Here is a 19,188-nt window from a genome sequence, read left to right on the forward strand (position 1 = left end):
CGTTTCCCGATTTTCCCCGATCAGATGAATTTCGCTGCGCTCCTGACGTTTATCTGCGCCTGCATTCTGTTGGCCGCACGGGGAGGACGGGAATGCTGCGCGGGAAAAGAGGGCCGATCCTGTTGCCATGGTGCACCCATCTGCGTTGAACGTAAGCAAAAAGGCGGAGCCGAACGCACTACTACGGATACGTTGACGGTTAGTTTCAAGGCGAAGTGCAGTTTGTTGTAACAAGCACGTTACTTGAGATTGGCAATCGCGTCTTCACAGCAGCACGCTTTTAAGCGTAGCTACAGTAAACATGCACTTGAAACGCGGAAGTCTGTATTTACAGTTGCGTGGCAGCGGTTACAGTGCAGCAGTGTGCGAGCAGACTCAGAACTCAGAGGTCGCTGGTGAGGTGTGCTGGTGTGGCACTGCCGCTCTATACCTGGGCAAGCCCACACAGCCTCAGTAAATATTTAGATGTTTAAATGGGCAATATGCAAAAACTATTAAGCTATGAAAGTTGCTGGGTCCCTATTGAGTAAAATGCAATGCTAAATCTAATTTTATGGTGGTAGCCAAGATGTTATAGCACTGAAGAGAACTCATCACTAGTCCCATTGCCTGTGAAGAGGAAAAATGTATATGTACTACACTGGTGCACCACAGCAGTGTAGCATAATGCTAAGGAGCAGGGCTTTTAACTGAGAGGTTGCTGGTTCAGTTCCCAACACATTCACAACATTCACACATACGTACATGCACATACGTCAAAGGTCATGTTTTAGTATAAAGTACATCTTTTCAATAAGTTACAAGTTTTTGGTGTGAATGTTTCACATTGTCTGATGTTGTCTTAATATGTATTGGTTCTCCATTTTACATATTAATAGAATAGGAAAGTTTCTTCTCAGTGAGATAGGTGTTTTGATATGTGATGTCAGTGTGGAAGGCTATTAAACTGACCATTAAAAGAGGCAACTGTCTCACGAACAGTTCAATAATTACAATTCTGTTTTTGAAATCAATCAACATGGCCTTTCTATCAACAACTAAAAAATATCCAAGTTTTTCTGAACAACTGAGAGGACCAAACACTGAAACTGAAATGGATGTACAGGACATTTTTAATGACAGATTTCATCAGTGTAACAGAACAAGGATATGTATGGATTATTTACCCTTGCAGACATAAGAATCCATTCACTTTAAATAAAGATCTTTGAATCCATTTTTGCTGAGTCAGAGAAATGTACTGGGGAGAAATATGAGCTTAGCACAGAGGCTTCACCACACGCTTTCAGAGATTGCATTTTCCCCAAACATCATGAACATGTCTGAAAAATAAAGATAAAACTAACTTAAACAGATATTACTAAGCAGTGCAGTGGAACCTGGGAAATTATTAGGACCCTGTTTACAATTCATTAAGTGTATCAGACTTCCTTTAATCTGAAGCAAGACACAATAAATATTTCAATTCCAACAAACAAATGACAGAAAACATCCACATTCCAGTGGTTAAAGGATAAAGCTATGTGAAAACCCGGGATTTGATAATACACTTAGACAACAATGACTTCACAAATAACATTTTCAAGTTATCATAAGGGATACAAGTAAGCATCTGTCAGTGTTTAAGAAGCACACATTTTATTCTTTAATTGTCCACACCCTTATAATGCACAGCAATGCTCAAAAAGGCATGTTGACTGAGTATGTACTCTGTGGACACTACACAAGAGACAATTAATACTGCCAGGACCTCTGCCAAATTGTAGGAGATTTCAAAGGCCTCTTACCAAACATCCTGTTACCATATTCTGCAGATACAAGAGTATTAGAAAATACCAAAATAAAAACAGCAAGAAATATGTAACCAATGCCTTATGTGACGAAACAACATAAAAGGAGCCGTCTCTTAAAACCGGTGGTGGTGCACTTGCATTTTGAGAGGTGCATTCCACTGTAAATGTTCACCAGTAAACATAACACCTAACACAACAGATGTAACACTGGAAAAGGGAGGATCATGCACAACATAGAGCTTTATCTGGTTCTGGTTTCCAGGAAAAAGTGGCGGTTTTCCTAGAAATATTTTCAAAGCGTCTCTAAAGCACAATGAGAAAGGAGCACTACTAATACCATCGCCATCTGTCTGTCAAAGAGAGCAACAAGCACACAGTTTAGTTATATCTAGCCGATGTAACTGCACATTTACTGCAACCTTCTCCACGAAATGTGTCCAGTATTTTGACAGTAGTGCTTGGCACAGAATCTACTGAAACATGAGCCAGCAAATGGGTCCTGAACAAATGTGTTCACCGTTACTTTTTCCCATTTAAAAATAATGTTTAATCATCCACATGTTGGTTAACTATATTGGGGTTTGAATGAACCTAGAATGTCTTGCAGTCTTGAACAAAATGCATTAAAGGACAAAAAAAACAGCACAAGACAATACCTAATAAGGAGGTTGTTATTGCTGTCAATGCGTAATCCAGTATACTTCACATTTGACTTCCCAGGTTAAGGACGTTAACAGTTTCAAAACCGTAAGATTATATTTGAAATTACTGAGAAAACACACAATAACATCCTGGAGATATCTTTAGGAGATTAATGGGAATTCATAAGACACAAATATACAATATATACAAGAAAATCCACCTGTAACGAACATGAACCGGGTGACACATTTGAGAGGAACAGTCCAGGACTATGATGGCATCACGTGCACATGACAACAATGGTGTATTGACCTCACGACTGTTTCCAGCTTCAGGTATGAAAATAACCAGGTGAGCACAGGCAAATCCACAGTGGGGGGAGGGGAAAGAGAGGGGAAGGGGAACGTGGACATTCCCATGGTGCCGTTCAGCTAGAACGTCCATGCTGCCCGAGGTTAGGTTCCGTCACTCCCCCTTCAAGCACAGGAATGGCCTTAAACTCTTCAGCCCTGGCAGCATGTCCTCTCTAGGCCAGTACAGGGGTGGCAGCGTAGCTTAGTGGTTAAGGAGCTGGACTCGTAATCAAAAGGTTGCCGGTTCGATTCCCTGCTGGGGCACTTGCTACTGTACCCTTGGACAAGGTACTTAACCCACGATTGCTTCAGTAAGTATCCAGCTGTATAAATGGATAACATTGTAAAAACACTGTAACGGATGTAAGTTGCTCTGGATAAGAGTGTCTGCTAAATGACTGTAATGTAATGTACAGAGCAGTGATGCCCATCATCATTAGGAGGGGAAGGGGAGTGGATGACACAAAACACAGTGATCCTGGGCAGAGATTAGAGAGACAAGGAGGTGTCCAACCAGGATTACAGTTCATTACAACACAACACAAACACGTCCTTCTTCTTTTGGGTCTATTACGGACCCAAAGCACCCCAGTACTAACTCGAGACGGTAGGGATTTATCTGCATTTCACTATATCGGTAAAATGACGCAGCACAAGCACAAGGTTTTTCCGGAGGTACCAGGAGACTAAATAATCTCAGCATAACAATTTTACACTACAGGGATCAGGGTAAAGATGCTCACACACATCCACATCCACCACAAGGAAAATATCCTATTTTGTAAATTTAACCTCGAGCTCTAAATAAAAAGCTTTATAATACTGCCCCCCATCCTTGCATAGAGCTCTCAGATTTTGTACTTATGCAATATCTTCCACGCTTGGGACTGATCTAGTCTTGAATCGCTCTTGCCATCTCCTTTAGCTGTCCCGTCATCCCTGTGCTGGCCCTCCACCAGCATTGTGTATGAGTCTTATGGTGTCGGTGTGGTTTCCCAGAATCCCTAGCGGCTATAGGTCAATGCCCTTGATGAGGGAGGACTCGAGGGTGATGTCGAAGTCGTGGAGTGTCTGCAGGACGTTGATGAGGGAGTTGACGGTTGTGCGGTCCCGCAGCATGGCATTCTCGTCGTACATGCGTGTGATCAGCGGACACTCCACCAGCAGGGGGATCCACTCAGGCAACAAGCGGTCTCTGCAAAGACCCAAAGGGGGGTGAAAGGTCACTCATCCATTCCGTAATACTGTATCACACATAAGACCGCTGTAAAGTAACCCTCTGTCAATGCATCGGACAAATGTAAAAAAGTCGGTTAATTCCTTCACCAATCTCTAAGAATCGCATTCAACAAATGTGATATCACGTGTTTGTTTTCTTTAGGGGATTTTCTTTCCAGTTTGTAGCGGTCTGATCCGAAGATTTCGTTTATGAGCCGTTGATTCTTTTATGACATGAATGTGGATGCCCCATTCTGCATTTCATTTTCTGGTATTAAAAAATTGTGTAGTTTTTCAGAAAATAAAAAGATCAGCAAATTTAGTGAGGGAGGACTGACCACTGCCAACACCAGTAATGAGGACTGTTGTTATATTCCAGGGCTGTAAATAGCTTAGCTTTTTTTTTTTTTTGAGCTCTGCATACCACTGCAGTGACGCAGACTGCTATACAGACACAGTTTGAACGAGGACAATACGGCAGCCCTGTCTGTCTGATTACTTTCCACTGCCTCGCAGAGACTCACGTGTGTCCGGGGTGCGATCAGTACACAAGCACAGCCAACCGCATAACAGCAAGTCCCAGTGCTGCTGTAACGTCAGGCAAGGTAGTGACACTGCTGTGGCATCACAGGAAGACGGGGATGGGGAGGGAGGGGGGGCCCTTACAGAGTCGCGGTGAGTCATTAGCACTGCAGTTTATTGGCTTCACATTATCATTCATAAACGCATATATTAGCACCAAGCTGCCAAAGGCACCGATCTGTTTCAGCAGCACAGAGCAGGCAATGAGCTAGAACTCGTGATGTGTACATTTTTTACCTGAAAACATTCGTGATCGTCAGGCAAAATTCATGGCAGCCAAAAAAGGAAATAAAAGACATGTGCCTTGGATCTGTGGGTCCAATTACAGAAATAAATGAGGATTTGAAGAATCTTGTTTCATATGTATATGCTGCCCTGTTCTGTTATTATTTTTCATAGCCAGGAAATGCAGTATGCATCCTTTGCTGTACTGCATAAGAAAAATTTTACGTTATGATGTGGGCAGCAGTGTGGTGTAGTGGTAAGGAGCAAGGCTTGAAACCAAAATGTTTCTGGGTCAGTATTCCCTGCTGGGGCACTGCTGTTGTACCCTTGGGCAAAGTACTTAACCCACAATTGCCTCCGTAAATATCCAACTGTATAAATGGATAACATGTAAGAAGTATAACCCATGTAAATCGCTCCGGATAAGAGCGTCTGCTAAATGAAAATAATGTAAAGTAATGATAATAATGGCAAAATTTTTGAAAAATGTACCTGTACATCTGGGCTTACAGCTCATTTAGATGCCCCATAATCTCCCTGAATAATCCGTGAGAGCCAACGGTTTGATCACATTTGTGTTCCTGATGAGCGTGCTGTAGCTGTGTGGGGAACGGGCGGGGCGGGTGTGGGACAGGCGTGGAACGGCTGGTGTGGGCATCTCACCTGGCGCCCAGGCACACCAGCAGCTGGAACTTTCCGTCCTTCCCGATGCTCCGCGGCGTGCAGTTGATGGCGTTGACGTAGCGGCAGAAGGTCTCGCAGGTCAGGCCGAGCGGCTCGGGAGCCTCCTGCAGATCGCCCATCTGGTCAGCCGTGTCCAGGTAGGCCATGGCCTTCTCTATGAGGACAACAGCGGCAGTCTGTCACCGTGGCAACCCCGCATGAGCCGCACCAGTGTGGAGTTTTTTTCAGATGGGGCGCTGCTGCTGTGCCCATGAGTCTGGTAATTTATGTAACCTCAGCCTGGCAAAAAACCCTTACGTACACATGACTTGCAGAGCAGGTAGCTGTGTTTCATGTACTTGACCGTTTTTGTGCCACGATGACGTTTCATTTAATGATTGTGTAGTCTGTCTGCGCTTTCATCAAAGACAGCTGTGGATCGATGTAAGTACCACAATAAGGCTTTAAAACACTTTGGGAATGAATTTAAATTCCACAGTAAAACTGCATATTGCTTATCAGCAGTGTAAGATACCATGCCTTGTGGTCTTCTGAGTTACACACATGATCAAAATCAAGGTAAAAATGGCAAAGGGTCTTTCAAAGAAAGAGGAGGGTAACTGATGGTAACAGTGAACTCAATTATATCCACATTAGATACACAGGTGGACCCCTCATTTCCACAGGCAATATTAAACGTTAAGTCCCATAACTGACACTTCACGTAGACTCAATCCCATAATGCATTTCAGTGAATGCAAATCAATTTCATGCAATCACATAAAATTGAACTCCAGGGATCCGCCTGCTGTTGGTTTTTAATTATTGACAGCTGGGCAGAGCATTATGAATTTCAAATTTTTTGATCATATACACAAAAATTCATCAAGGAAAAAAACGATCAATACAGTGGGCGGGAGTATAAACAGGCTTATTCATGAAATTGCATTTTGCTGCAGCATGCACATCTGGCAAGATGAACAGTGGTTCACAGAATATTGTGTGTTATATATATGCCCTCCACTAGAGGGAGCCAATTCAAATAAAATGGATCAATGACGAACTGAAATGCAATTTTGATGCTGTTACAGAGAAATTACAGAACACTGAATACACAGGAATGACAACAAACAGTTTACTAACTAACAAGAACATTATATTTCCCCAAACCAAACAAGCATCCATGAAAGGATTACTTTGGTAACTAGTCTGAGCAAAGAGGTGAGGATCACACCTGTGCTAATCCCAGAACCCCCCCACCCCCCCACGCCGAAACTCAGCCCAGTCCCTGGTGCTGAAAGAGCCCTTACCCACGAAGTCCCACACAAAGATGTTCTTCTGGAACAGGCGCGTAGACTTGAAGCCGTGGTGGAAGAACTGCTCCAGGGCACAGACCAAACCGTTCTCACCGCATAGGAGGATGGTCAGATTCCCTCTCTGCAAGGGCAAGGGGTGCGGGAAGGAACAGGAAGGGGCGAGGGACACAGGGGTGGAGGCACAGGAGGGGACACACCGGGATGGAGGTGCAGGAGAGGAGACGCAGGGGTGGAGGTGCAGGAGAGGAGACGCAGGGGTGGAGGTGCAGGACAGGAGACACCGCAATAGAGGTACAGGAGTGAAGAGTGACACAGGAGGGGAGGGAAGGGAGGAGAAGACAGAGAAGAGGAGGGAGAGGTACAGGAAAGGAGTTACAGAAGAGGAGGAGGAGGTGCAGCGAGGGGCGAGGGGTGGCAGCGGAGAGGACAGGAGCAGAGACACCAGCGTAAGGGCACACAACACCCTCTGTGCAGCTGTGAAAGGTCATCAGCGCTACATTACTCAGTGTGCGTAGCAGGTGCTGAGGTTACACAGACCAATGCAGGCCACGTGTCAGGGAAAGCACAGAGTGTTCATTTCCATCAGAGCCTGTCTCAAGGGCGGTTAAAAATCCTCTCCATTCGCATTTCACCTTCTGGGAGTGGCTGTTTCAAACACACTAAACCAAATTCAATCAACTCTAATCCCCCCGGTTAACCTGACTCATTTTTCCCCACAAACATCAATGCAACTTCATTACTAAATGCCCTCCAGCTTTGTCGCTGAACCTTTTCGGGTGAAGCACTAATGTAGACCGAGGTTTCAGGTGCATTTTTCCCCCTCTGTTAATGTTGACAGCTGGCTCTCGAGGACCGCTTGTTTCATCCTATCGATTTTCAGATTAAGTTAATCTGTTGTGTCCTGTGCAATCGATATGAATGCCATTAAGGGGTTCATGAGACCATAAAATAAAATTAAACAGTCTTCTATAAGGCAGCAGTATCTTCACCACCCAACACCAGAGCATTAAGAGAAACACTACAATAACCTAACTAGCCGTGCAACACTGTAGTGAAGGGCGAGAGCAGTCACCCCACCTGGCCTTGAACCCGGGTCTACGGGGGTACCAAACTGCAGCTTTGACCGCGATGCCAAAGAGCCAGGCTGGAGACACAAACCTCTTTCTCTGACTTGTGGAAGTGTTTCACAATGTTGTTCACTGCCTCCCCAATGGCCTCCTGGATCTGACCCCCGTTGGGCTCTGAGAGGAACACAAGCAGGAGGAAGCTGTTTAACTGAAGGACAGGTCATCTCCAGCACTAAACTTGTGGGCAATACATGAGGTTTTCTTTAGAATATACATATACGTTTATGGGTGACAGTGTAGTACAGTGGTAAGGGGCAGGGCTTATATCAAATAGGTTGCTGGTTTGATTCCCCACTCTTGCCCTGGTACATGGCTGTTAAATGGATAAAAGTGAACATAAAACATAAGTGTCTCCATTCAAGTTAAAACACTGGGCTTATAGTCTTATGTGGTGAGGGTAAAACAAGTATAAATGTGAATGTGTTAGTTCAGCCTATTAAAACTGATATCTCTGACTTGGCTGGATATAGAATCCCCAGGACTGGGAGCTGGAGGTGGAAGGGAAAGGTAGGCCCCGGCTGCATCCTGGAGCTCTAGTGGGAGGTGCGGCTTCACTCACTGCTGCTCCGGCTGGTCAGGGAGGTGATGCTGATGCGCCTGATCTGGGAGGGTGAGCGCTGAAGGGGCGGAGTCCGGCACTGCTTCGCCGCGTCCTCCTCTCCGCTCGGGACGACCAGTTCACCAATCAGGATCCTCTCCAGACTGCCGTCATCCACGCCCTTTCCCAGCCAACGACCGCAAGGGAACCTGGGAAGTAGGAGACAGAGAGGGACACAGAACTCAGCAAAGAGACAGCTACAGATGTTCCATATATGGACTATATATTCTGCTGTTCCCTGTTCTTCTTATTTAAAGTTCTGTCACTGCCATAGTTCAGCCTGTAAGTGTTCTGATTTTCTGGCTTGATATGAGTATTCTTGAAGGAATGCAGTCTAAATCTGAACATCCATAGCTAGCATAGGAACCCCCTCATCACCAGAACTTCCTGTCCCCTAATGGAACCTCCTGGATAAGAAATTAAAGGGGACAGAAGGCGCACAGGAGCTGAATATCTGGTCATTGTATAGAATATCTGTGGCTAGCGCACCTGAAGACTCTGAGCGCTGAGAGAAGAAGTGCATGCTGGGTAAGAGAACACTGAGGGACACTGCATTACATTATAACAGCATTTATGGTGGAAAAGTTTGGGGTGTGCATGAGTGCATTGTGCTAATGCTAGTTAGCTAGCCAGTTAGTTTTTACCATATAAAGCAAAGGTACCTTACATGCCATACAAAAAGAAGTGGCTTTGAAAATTTTTTTTAACAAATTTAAAAATGTTCTTCCCTCTCAAAATAGTTAAAAAAAGAAGACATACTGTACCACAATGAAACAACCGACTAAACGGCATATTCAGAGAGCTGGGCACTGGGAGAGGGCTCTTACTTGTAGGTGTGTCCGGTAATCTCATTGCGCACCACGACGCAGTCCACCAGCCACTTGGCCAGCAGCCCGGAGTTGTCGTGACCCAGCTGCACGGTGGTGAGCTTGCCCAGGTTCTGACACTGAAACGCATAGAGATCACACTGAGCTGAGAGGGGAGGGGAGAGGATATGTGTGTGTGTGTGTGTGTGTGTGCGTGTGTGTGCGTGTGTGTGTGTGTGTCAGGGAGGCAATCACATCACTCTGTAGCTTCTTTTCCATTACATTACATTACATTTCAGGCGTTTTAGCAGATTTTCTTATCCACAGCAACTTACATCAGTTACAGTGTTTTTACAATGTTATCCATTTACAGCTGGATATTTACTGAGGCAGCTGTGGGTTAAGTACCTTGTTCAAGGAATCAAACCAGCAACCTTCCTGTTACAAGTCCTACTCCTTAACCACTAAGCTACACTGCTACCCCCTGCAACTGCATGCAAGAATGTAGAAATGATCTTCATAAAGCGTCATCTACTTGTCTTTAATTTGTTCTACAAGCAACTATTAACCCTTTTGTACATGACTTATTTTATGCTATGTAGCGCAGAGCTATCTATATCTAATATTATATGATGTCTTGAGAACATTCCTCTGATGTTATAGCCACATTAAACCATTGCTAAAGTAGCACAGAAGCCGTACGCGAGATGGGCTGTAGCCACTGAGACACTTACATCGAAAGTCATCTCCAGGACATTCTTGGGAATCTGCATGACGCCCAAGTCACCCAGCTCGCCCGAGACGCACACCCAGGGGTTGGAGGTGGTCATGGCGTTGCTCAGGTTTTTGATGGGAATGATGACAACGTGGTAGGGAATCACTGCAGGGACAAAACAGTGAGGTCATCACAAACAAGATCCCCGCAATGTTACTGTTGCAGATGCTGTTGCTGTAGCTGGAACTGGCATTTGAGAGAAGATTAAGTTTCCATATTCTCTCATTTTGCCAGTTGGTAGTGCCTAATGCAAGACACTGGAAGACACCCAAAGCTTGCTCCTCAATGAGGAGTGCAAATGGGTGATGGCATTCCAAAGATCACACTCTGTCCAATAGCACCATACCTTAGACTTGGGCAACATGTGTTTTTGTTCAGGAACCCCGTATAACTGTTTTCCGCAGAGACATGGTGGTTTTTGGAATCCAGCCAGGCATCAGTGTTAAGAGATCAAAACAGCCCGCGAACTCCAGGGTGGCCGAACTGGTCCAGCTGGACCTTCTAAAACACTAAGGTGGCAGGAGCCGCTCTACCGCGCCGCCTCGTCCTCCGCCGCTCTGAAACCCCACCTTCCTGGGGAGGCGGCCTACTTCCTGTTTCCTTCACCACAGGCGTCATCCCGTGTGGGGGATCACAATGAAACAGATTGGAGAGAGTTTTGGAATAGACGATGCAGAGTCCTCTCCCTGAACTGAATTAATTTGCGCTGGTAATAGGCAAGTAAGCAAGTTTTCTGGCACCACTTCAATGCAACTGCATGCTTAATAATTTAGCCCTCTCTTCGATAAATCAAAGGCTGGGCCCTGCTTTATTAATAAACAAGCCTCCTCTGTGACTGGATATATTGCTTAATCTATGTTAACTTGCATCACAGACAAAAATATCAAACCAATAACCTCTTAATGCCTCACTAACATCCAGACAGAATATTTTACAAAGTAGGAAAAGTGGTCCTCACTTCTGCTCAACTCAAGATTCTTAGTCCCTTCTGTTGCAATGTTTCATGATTTATCACGGAAGTATAATCAAAAATATAAGTAAAATCTAATAAATGTATGTCAGAATCCCTATACATTGGATTTCAATGGTGGATTCTCATGGTTGTTCTGTGTGGGGGGCACTGGACCTATGGATCTTAATTGGACAGAATCATGCACAAAGTGTTGCACAAGTGTTGCATGAAGATTTGTGTCCTAAATAAAAGATGGGACATGGCTCTCACAGCTTTCACAGCTATCATTTTTGACCCTTCAGAACGCATAATGAAGCCTCTCTAGAGTCAGGTGTCAGGTAATATTGTAGGGGTGATTGTAATGCCGGTGTGTGTAAGACAGGTGTGGTCTTTCATAGTGGGTGTGGTGCGTGTGAGTTTTCAGAACAGGTGTGGCTGCAGACTCACTGATGGTGGTGAAGACACTGGTGAAGCAGAAGTAGTCCACAGCGTTGAGAGAAAGGAGGTGGTACAGGAACTGTTCCTTCTCTTCCTCACAGCGTAGGAATGCATACCGCTTGTACAGTTTCCTGCAAGAGCAAACACACACACACGCGCGCGCGCGCGCGCACACACACACACACACACGCACACACACACACACACACACACACACACACACACACACATACACACACACACACACACACACACACACAGATACAGACACCACAGACACACACAAAACAGGTCACATACATCTCTGGGGTACACTCTCAACCTTCTGTGAGCAGTCTCTGAGAAAATTGTTTCATTTGTTTTCAAACCCATGGGCTGTGATTTATGTTGTAAAAACTTCACAATGGTTCTGCTGAGGAACCAGAGGAAGTCTTTAAGCTTTTGGAGGTATAAGACCACAACTGAAGTCCATGTCCATGTGTTGTTTTTTTAAACTGTATGTGTTACAGGGCCTTTGTGTGTGTGTGTGTGTGTGTGTGTGTGTGTGTATGTATGTGCTGTCACTTACTTGGTTAAGGCCTGGTTGCACAGCAGCTGTTTGAGATGTTGAGAGAGCAGTTTCTTCTCCAAGGACAGACGGATCCAGGCCCGAGCTCGGCCCACTTCTGTCTTTATCTCACTCATGTTCTGAATGTGCCTGAGAGGAAGAGAGGAGAGGAGAGGAGGGGGAGAAGGAGAAGCGAGAACACAGGAGAGAAGAGGAAAGGAGGAGGGGAGAAGGAGAAGCGAGAACACAGGAGAGAAGAGGAAAGGAGGAGGGGAGAAGGACAACAGAGGAGGAGAGCGAAGAGGAGAGAAAAGAGGAAAGGAAAGAAGATGAGAGGAGAAGACAAGAGAGAAAGAGGGAATAGAAGAAAGGAGAGGAGGGAGAGAGAGAGAGAATTAATCACCACAGAAAAACACATCTGTGGGTGTGCTGGCTCACGATGGATAACCTCTGTTTTCTCCATCCATTATAGAAGCCGAGGCTTGTCAGAAGCACAGAGTGGTGTAATCTCCCTCAACCAGAGCGTGTGAATTGATGATGGACACCAACTGTGCAGGAATCACAGCGAAAACAAATCAGCCACAGAGGCAAAGCCATTTTTCCTCAGAAGAAGAGCGAGCGGCGCAGCCCCACGCTGGGATCAGAATGAATTCTGGACCTGCCCTCTGTCAGAGCTGACAGAGAGTCCCGGAGAAGAGGATCAGTGTGGGGGAGACACTGTGGTCCATCCCTGCCTCTGCCTGGCTCCACAACACACACACATTGCGTTATTATACCACATTACTGCCATGTAGCACACGCTGTTCTGCAGAGTGACTTACATGTTACCATTTTTACATGTTATTCATTCATACAGCTGGATAATTGTGTAATTGTGGGTTAAGTGCCTTTCCCAGGGGTACAGCAGCAGTGCCCCAGAGGGGAATAGAACCAGCGACCTTTCGGTTACAAGACCTGCTCCTTACCACTATGCTACGCTGCCACCCCACTACCACACACACTGACCAACATCAGTCAACCTGGGAAAGAAGCTGCTTGCTATCTCACTCAGGTACATGGTTCTGTATGCTCCTGTGTGACTGACCCCCATCACCTCTCTTAGAGGTGAGAGCCCTCACAGAATACCAACACCTGCATTTAGGCAGCCTGCGAGACCTACTCCAGCTACAATTTGTCACTGTCGTTTGGGAAGTGATAAACGTCTCTGTGTCCGAGGACAACTTTTACACCAAGGTGATCTGAGTGAATAATGCTTCCCCCAGCTAAGCTTCCTTACTGAGAGTCGCTAAAGCAACAAGGACAGGGAGAGGGCTACGCTCTGAGGATGTGAGAACAGAGAGGTTTAGCTTTCAGGAGCTACAGAGCCGGCCCCGGTGTAAAGCGCTAATGAGGTGTGTGTGGCGGGGAAAGTTACGTAAGACTGAGTGCGAACTTGGCTCCGTCTTCCAGAGGAAATCCTCAGAGATGCCATTAATTATGGGAGCGATCCATCACACCACGCAGCAGCGTAGCCTCCCTCGCAGTAGAGGGAGACCTTAACGTGCTGTTTAACAGGGGAGAGTGCAAATTAGGGACCCCTGGAGGGCAGGCCTTGTGCCAGCCCACCCTGGGCACGGGCCTGCTCCTCCATCCGGGCCTACAGAGTGCCCCTGCCCTTGGGGTGCAGCCAGACCCTCAGGGCCCCTGGGAACCTCAATGGGGTCACATGAAATAAATGTAACGTAATACCACCTAAAGCAATTTCTTGTGTCCTAAACTTTGTTGCCCTTATAAAATAAAAAAAATTCAGATTTAATGGCTTAATGCACTCGTATCTCTACCAGCTAGCTTGTACCTTGTTACATTACATTGGCATTTAGCAGATGCTCTTCTCCAGAGTGAGTTACAAACATTACAGGTTTTTACAATGTTATCTATTTATACAGCTAGATATTGTGGGTTAAGGACCTTACCCAAGGATACAGCAGCAGAATCCCCATAGGGAATTGAACCAGCAACCTCTTGGTTATGAGGCCTGCTCCTTAACCACTATGCTACACTGCTGCCCTGTTAACTGACCAACTACTGAAACTTGTTCATGCAGCACTTCTAATATTGTTGACTCCTTATATGGCTTTTTCCTGTGTTGTACTCTGCCTCACTTTGCATAAAAGTGTCTGCCAAATGGATTAATGTAAATGTAAACACAAGGAGAAGGGGTGAGTGCAAACCTCATGTCCTGTATGAGAGACACCTGCAGGAGCGGTAGGCCCATCCCCGTCTCCGACTTCCGCCTCTCCAGTCCGTTAGAAACTGCCGGAAAGAACAGCAGAACGGGGACACGTGAGCACAGTCTCAGACACATACTCAGCCCAAGATGACCTCTAAACACCAGCACACTCAAAGGTAATACGTTTCACATCAGACTCAAATACCCAAGAGATGGTGTTACTGGTAAAAAAAAAATATATATATGTATATTACTGCTGAATAGTAATCGCTGTGTAAATGGTGTAATCAATATAAAAAAGCTGACTCCTGTATTGAAATATTCAGGTGTATAATACCGCATGTCATTATCAGTGAATGATTAGCTAGCAATAGCAATAGTAGATGAGGAGCAGGGGTCTATGTAGAAATGAATGGATTTGTGCAGTGGTCTGGGTGGGGGTATGGTAGGGTCTGTGTTTCTCTATGTCCTGTAAAAGTCTCTCACCAGGGGATTCAGCCTGTTGCTCTGGTTTATCCTCCTGGGCTTGGTACTGCAAGAGGTGAGACCACAGGGCCGACTTCCCCTGTACAAAAGGAAAATGGATAAAACTGTGACAGAAATTTGGACATGCAAGAAGAACACAGACACAGGAGGCAAGAAGAAACCCAGATGACCCAGGCTGTACGGATTCACTGATCTTTACGTCATCTGCACGGCTCACTCCGCTCACTGTGCCCGCCACGCCAGCCTATCCACGCGCTATAAAGATCAGCGAATCCCTGAAGTTGGCAGAGTTCACAGTGTTCCTCCTGCAGGGAGCCGGCAGCAGGCTGCAGGTATGCGTTTACCTGTTTGACCTGCAGGCCGTGGCTCCAGATCCTCTCCAGCAGGTCGCAGAGGCTGGCGATGAGGGTGTTCTCCTCCAGGCCCGTGATGTTGGCCTCGCCGTGGCCCAGCTCCACCGCCTCCCGGCCCATCTTCTCCACCAGCATGCGCTTGGTCTGCAACAGGGGGGGACACAGCGCCAACTGTCACCCTGTCCCAAACGCCTCCACTGCTGGGATCACCCTGTCCCACAATGCTGATCTCACTGCTGGGATCACCCTGTCCCAAACGCCTCCACTGCTGGATTCACCCTGTCCCAAACGCCTCCACTGCTGGGATCACCCTGTCCCACAATGCTGATCTCACTGCTGGGATCACCCTGTCCCAAACGCCTCCACTGCTGGGATCACCCTGTCCCAAACGCCTCCACTGCTGGGATCACCCTGTCCCACAATGCTGATCTCACTGCTGGGATCAACATATCCCACAATGCTGATCTCACTGCTGGGATCACCATATCCCACAATGCTGACCTCACTGCTGGTATCACCATATCCCACAATGCTGATCTCACTGCTGGGATCATCATAGCCCACAATGCTAATCTTACTGCTGGGATCATCACCACACCCACGATGCTGATCTCACTGCTGGGATCATCATAACCCACACTGCTTATCTCACTGCTGGGATCATCACCACCCATGATGCTGATCTCACTGCTGGGATCATCATAACCCACACTGCTTATCTCACTGCTGGGATCATCACCACTCATGATGCTGATCTCACTGCTGGGATCACCACACTCCATGCTGCTGATCTCATAGGGAGATTCATCGTAGTCCATTAAGCATAGTCCATTTGGAGGGGGGGGGGGTGTGTTAAATGGGACACCTCACCTTCATGCGACACTCCTTGAGTAGACCCTCCACAAACTTCCAGTTGGTCTGGGCGATGACGGCGGGGGAGAGGTCAGACAGTTTCGGCTGCCGCAGGTTCTTCCCCAGACTGCGTGCCTCCTGCATGTACTTCTATTGGAGGAGCCCAGAGATGGACAGATGTTAACCCCACCCACTGTAGCAGGCCACACCCATCCCGCACAGGCTTAAGGCAAGTGATTCAGAATAAATCTCACCCTCACACTCCTGAAACAAGGATTAGTAACACCACTGAAAACATGTGGGAGGTGTGCTCCCGCATCAGGTATGAGTAAAGGAGAAAAACTAACGGAAGAAACCTAATGCCACATACCAGGGATAGCAGTTATTGTGCTAAAAATAGCTATGTGATATATCGTGACGGCTATATTGCCCAGCCCTATATTTGTGTTATAATTCCTATGTAATGTATACTGTATATTGTAGATGTCTGTATAAATGAGTGTAAGATGAGAAATGTGACAGGGAATATGGGCTGGCCTGGATACAGTACAAATCCTTAACTTCTTTTTTCCATATAGGGAAGAAAAACCTGATTAAGTCTTGAATTACAATCCTCATCAGACTAAGCACAAATTGATGCTTTTTGGACATCAGTCTTGAATTTTGAGAATTCAAGTTATTGTCTTAAAAGATATGCATCAATTTATGTTTCAGTATCTTGAGACAAAAACTAATCTCCACCAATCATGGGCACCTTATTCCTTTTCAATGCATTTCACTGAATTACCACCACTGTCCTCCACGCTTTCAATATCTGGTAGTCTAGCAATCTATTCTAAATCATATATTCTCAGCAACAAAGGCTGGTCAAATCAAATGGACACAGAACACAGATGCCCCCCAAATCAATTTCTGTGTCAGTATCTCAGGCAATCTTGGCCATGCCAGACTACATTAATCTGTGCATGAGGCTGGAGCCGATTCCCTCATTCCCTGCTTGACCTCTGCCAGCCTTTATCGGCCATGATTGTCTCGTATATTTTTGCAGGTCTGCATTCCCTTCAGAAAGCCATTCCTCAAGTTGAATATAGCTGTCCATACTGTGTAGCTGAAAATATTTGTCTGAGGAGTTTTATCAAGATTTTGTTGGTTACATCAGAGTGGAGATAATGAGAATTCCCTGCCTTGAATAAAGCATTAACATCATTTGTTGCTTTATATTACCACATCTTATAGAATTTTTTTTTTCTGTGGTTTATTGTGATAGTGGCTTGTTCATGTCTGCAGCAGTGTGAGGTGGGGGGGGGGGTGTAATTTTGAGGGAAGGGGTAGTGTGGGTGTTTGTGTTTTATCACACTCTTTCACATACCAGGCAGCATGCTGAGAGGGACTTTTTGGGAGGTTTAACAGGTAGGGGTGATGCCCTGTCCCACTCCCAGAAAGGCACGGAGCTCTGTTGGACCAGACACCCCTTTACCTGCTGCACGGTGGGCCGAACCCCCACCATGCCCGACACAGAAACGAGACACAAACAGGAAGAGAAGAAAAGAAAAAAAGAAAACAGTAACATGCAGCATGCAGATGAATGCACAGAAACGTTCAAAGGAGTCAAAGAAACGCAAAGAAGTCAAAGAAGGGCAGAGGACAGAACAAACAAGCATTGAGCACACAGGCACACAGGCACACAGGCACAGTCCAATGGTGAAAACACAGTTTAACACAAATCAGAATGGGGCAGGTGGCTAAAGGTGTGTGCGTGGGTGTTTGTGTTTGTGTTGGGTGGGGGGGGGGTAGAGGTATTTTTGGGAAGGAGAGGAGTAAGATTTCCACCTCAGAGGTAGGAGGGAGGGAGAGCGGGAGGGAGATGAGTAGCAGGAGAAGACGGAGGTGTGACCGTACCTCTTTCAAGTCATTATCCAGCCCCAGGTGCTCAGAGTGCTGTCTGTGGCGGTCCCTCCTGCGCTGAGCTGTGGCTGTGCGGTTACACCACCTGCTGAGGAACATGACACATTACAACCCCCCACTGTGTCACCCACACACTACTGCGCACACACACGCATGCACACACGCACGCACGCGCACACATGCACACACACACATGCATGCACACACGCATGCACGCGCACACATGCACACATGCACACACACACACACACGCATGCACACATGCACGCACGCGCACACACACACACACGCGCGCACGAGCACACACACGCACGCACCATTTAAAGGACATAAACAGGAATAACCTGGCTAACCCAGAAACCCTTTTTCAATCTGAACTACAGGCAGTGAACACAGACATTTTCACTCTTTTCACATTTTGCTTTTCTCTCAACAGAAAAATACAAACTGTCAACACACACACACACACACAAACACGCACACATATGTGCACACACACACACACACGCCCCACAGTTACACTGTGTAATGAGGCATCTCTGTGTGACGCAGGATCAATCAGCCATGGGCTTTACAGTTCTCTGTTAGGGTGGGCTGCCTGGTGTCAGTGTGATTTGTGGGAGTTCACCTGGCAGTGCAGTCACACACTGATCTCTGAGCGGGCTACAGAACAGCATGTAATCACTCTGTTATGGGGCAAAGGGGCTCTCTTCCAGCAGTGATGCACCACTGCCCAGGTAATCACTTGTTATTGGTGGCTGACTGGGGGGAGTGACCAAAACTTCAGGTACTCACTACTCATTGGTCATCATCTGAGAGGCGTGAATGACAGCCCAGGTACTCACTTCTTAATGGTCATTGTTGGGAGGGGGGGGGGGGGGGGGGGGCTGTGCAGGTACTCACTTGTTATTGGTTGGCCCCGTGGCCAGCACATCCGCCTGCAGCTTGGGGAAGAAGCCCTGCTCGTATTTGCCCTGCCCGATCTTCATGTCCAGCAGATGGGGGTGGATGGCTGTGTGATCGATCTTCATCAGCCTCTGCTCGATGGCCTGGGCTGGAGGGTGTGAGGAAGATGAGGAGAAAAATCCAGGAGGAATGTGTGAGGAAGAAGAGTCAAATTCAGGAGGAAGGTGTGATCGAGGCTGAGTTGCAGTCACCTGGACACAAGCAGTTCCTCTGTAACGTCTCTGTAGGCATTAGTCCTGGTAGGACTAATGCAAACAGCAGAGATGATGCCCTGTCTATGTTCAAATAGGGAAGACTTTGCTGTTCTGCCATCTTCCTATATGTATTAATATAGAAAGAACCTGCACTATTCTGCTATAGACAGGCCATGTGATGTTCTGCA

General features: G+C 46.5%; 1 protein-coding gene across 4 annotated transcripts in view; it reads right to left on the reverse strand.

Moving 5' to 3' along the window:
* Positions 1 to 3,141: 3,141 nt before the first annotated feature.
* Positions 3,142 to 19,188, reverse strand: part of LOC118770487 (DENN domain-containing protein 5B-like) — an 82,143-nt gene continuing 66,096 nt past the window's right edge. The window contains exons 7-22 of one of the 4 annotated variants that reach the window (XM_036518198.1): positions 18,744 to 18,894; positions 17,835 to 17,925; positions 17,305 to 17,415; positions 15,954 to 16,085; positions 15,075 to 15,227; positions 14,731 to 14,809; positions 14,246 to 14,327; positions 12,057 to 12,185; positions 11,498 to 11,619; positions 10,058 to 10,203; positions 9,345 to 9,463; positions 8,479 to 8,666; positions 7,951 to 8,033; positions 6,787 to 6,913; positions 5,477 to 5,651; positions 3,142 to 3,983 (exon numbers count right to left, since the gene is read on the reverse strand). In XM_036518198.1, the coding sequence (XP_036374091.1) occupies positions 3,800 to 3,983; positions 5,477 to 5,651; positions 6,787 to 6,913; positions 7,951 to 8,033; positions 8,479 to 8,666; positions 9,345 to 9,463; positions 10,058 to 10,203; positions 11,498 to 11,619; positions 12,057 to 12,185; positions 14,246 to 14,327; positions 14,731 to 14,809; positions 15,075 to 15,227; positions 15,954 to 16,085; positions 17,305 to 17,415; positions 17,835 to 17,925; positions 18,744 to 18,894 (2,072 nt within the window). In that variant the 3' untranslated portion in view covers positions 3,142 to 3,799. Of the gene's footprint in view, positions 3,984 to 5,476; positions 5,652 to 6,786; positions 6,914 to 7,950; positions 8,034 to 8,478; positions 8,667 to 9,344; positions 9,464 to 10,057; positions 10,204 to 11,497; positions 11,620 to 12,056; positions 12,186 to 14,245; positions 14,328 to 14,730; positions 14,810 to 15,074; positions 15,228 to 15,953; positions 16,086 to 17,304; positions 17,416 to 17,834; positions 17,929 to 18,743; positions 18,895 to 19,188 lie in introns of all 4 variants that reach the window. The other 3 variants (XM_036518197.1, XM_036518200.1, XM_036518199.1) reach the window with 3 other exon arrangements.

The sequence above is a fragment of the Megalops cyprinoides genome, chromosome 23, assembly GCF_013368585.1.
Source record: "Megalops cyprinoides isolate fMegCyp1 chromosome 23, fMegCyp1.pri, whole genome shotgun sequence".
Classification (NCBI taxonomy): Eukaryota; Metazoa; Chordata; class Actinopteri; order Elopiformes; family Megalopidae; genus Megalops; species Megalops cyprinoides.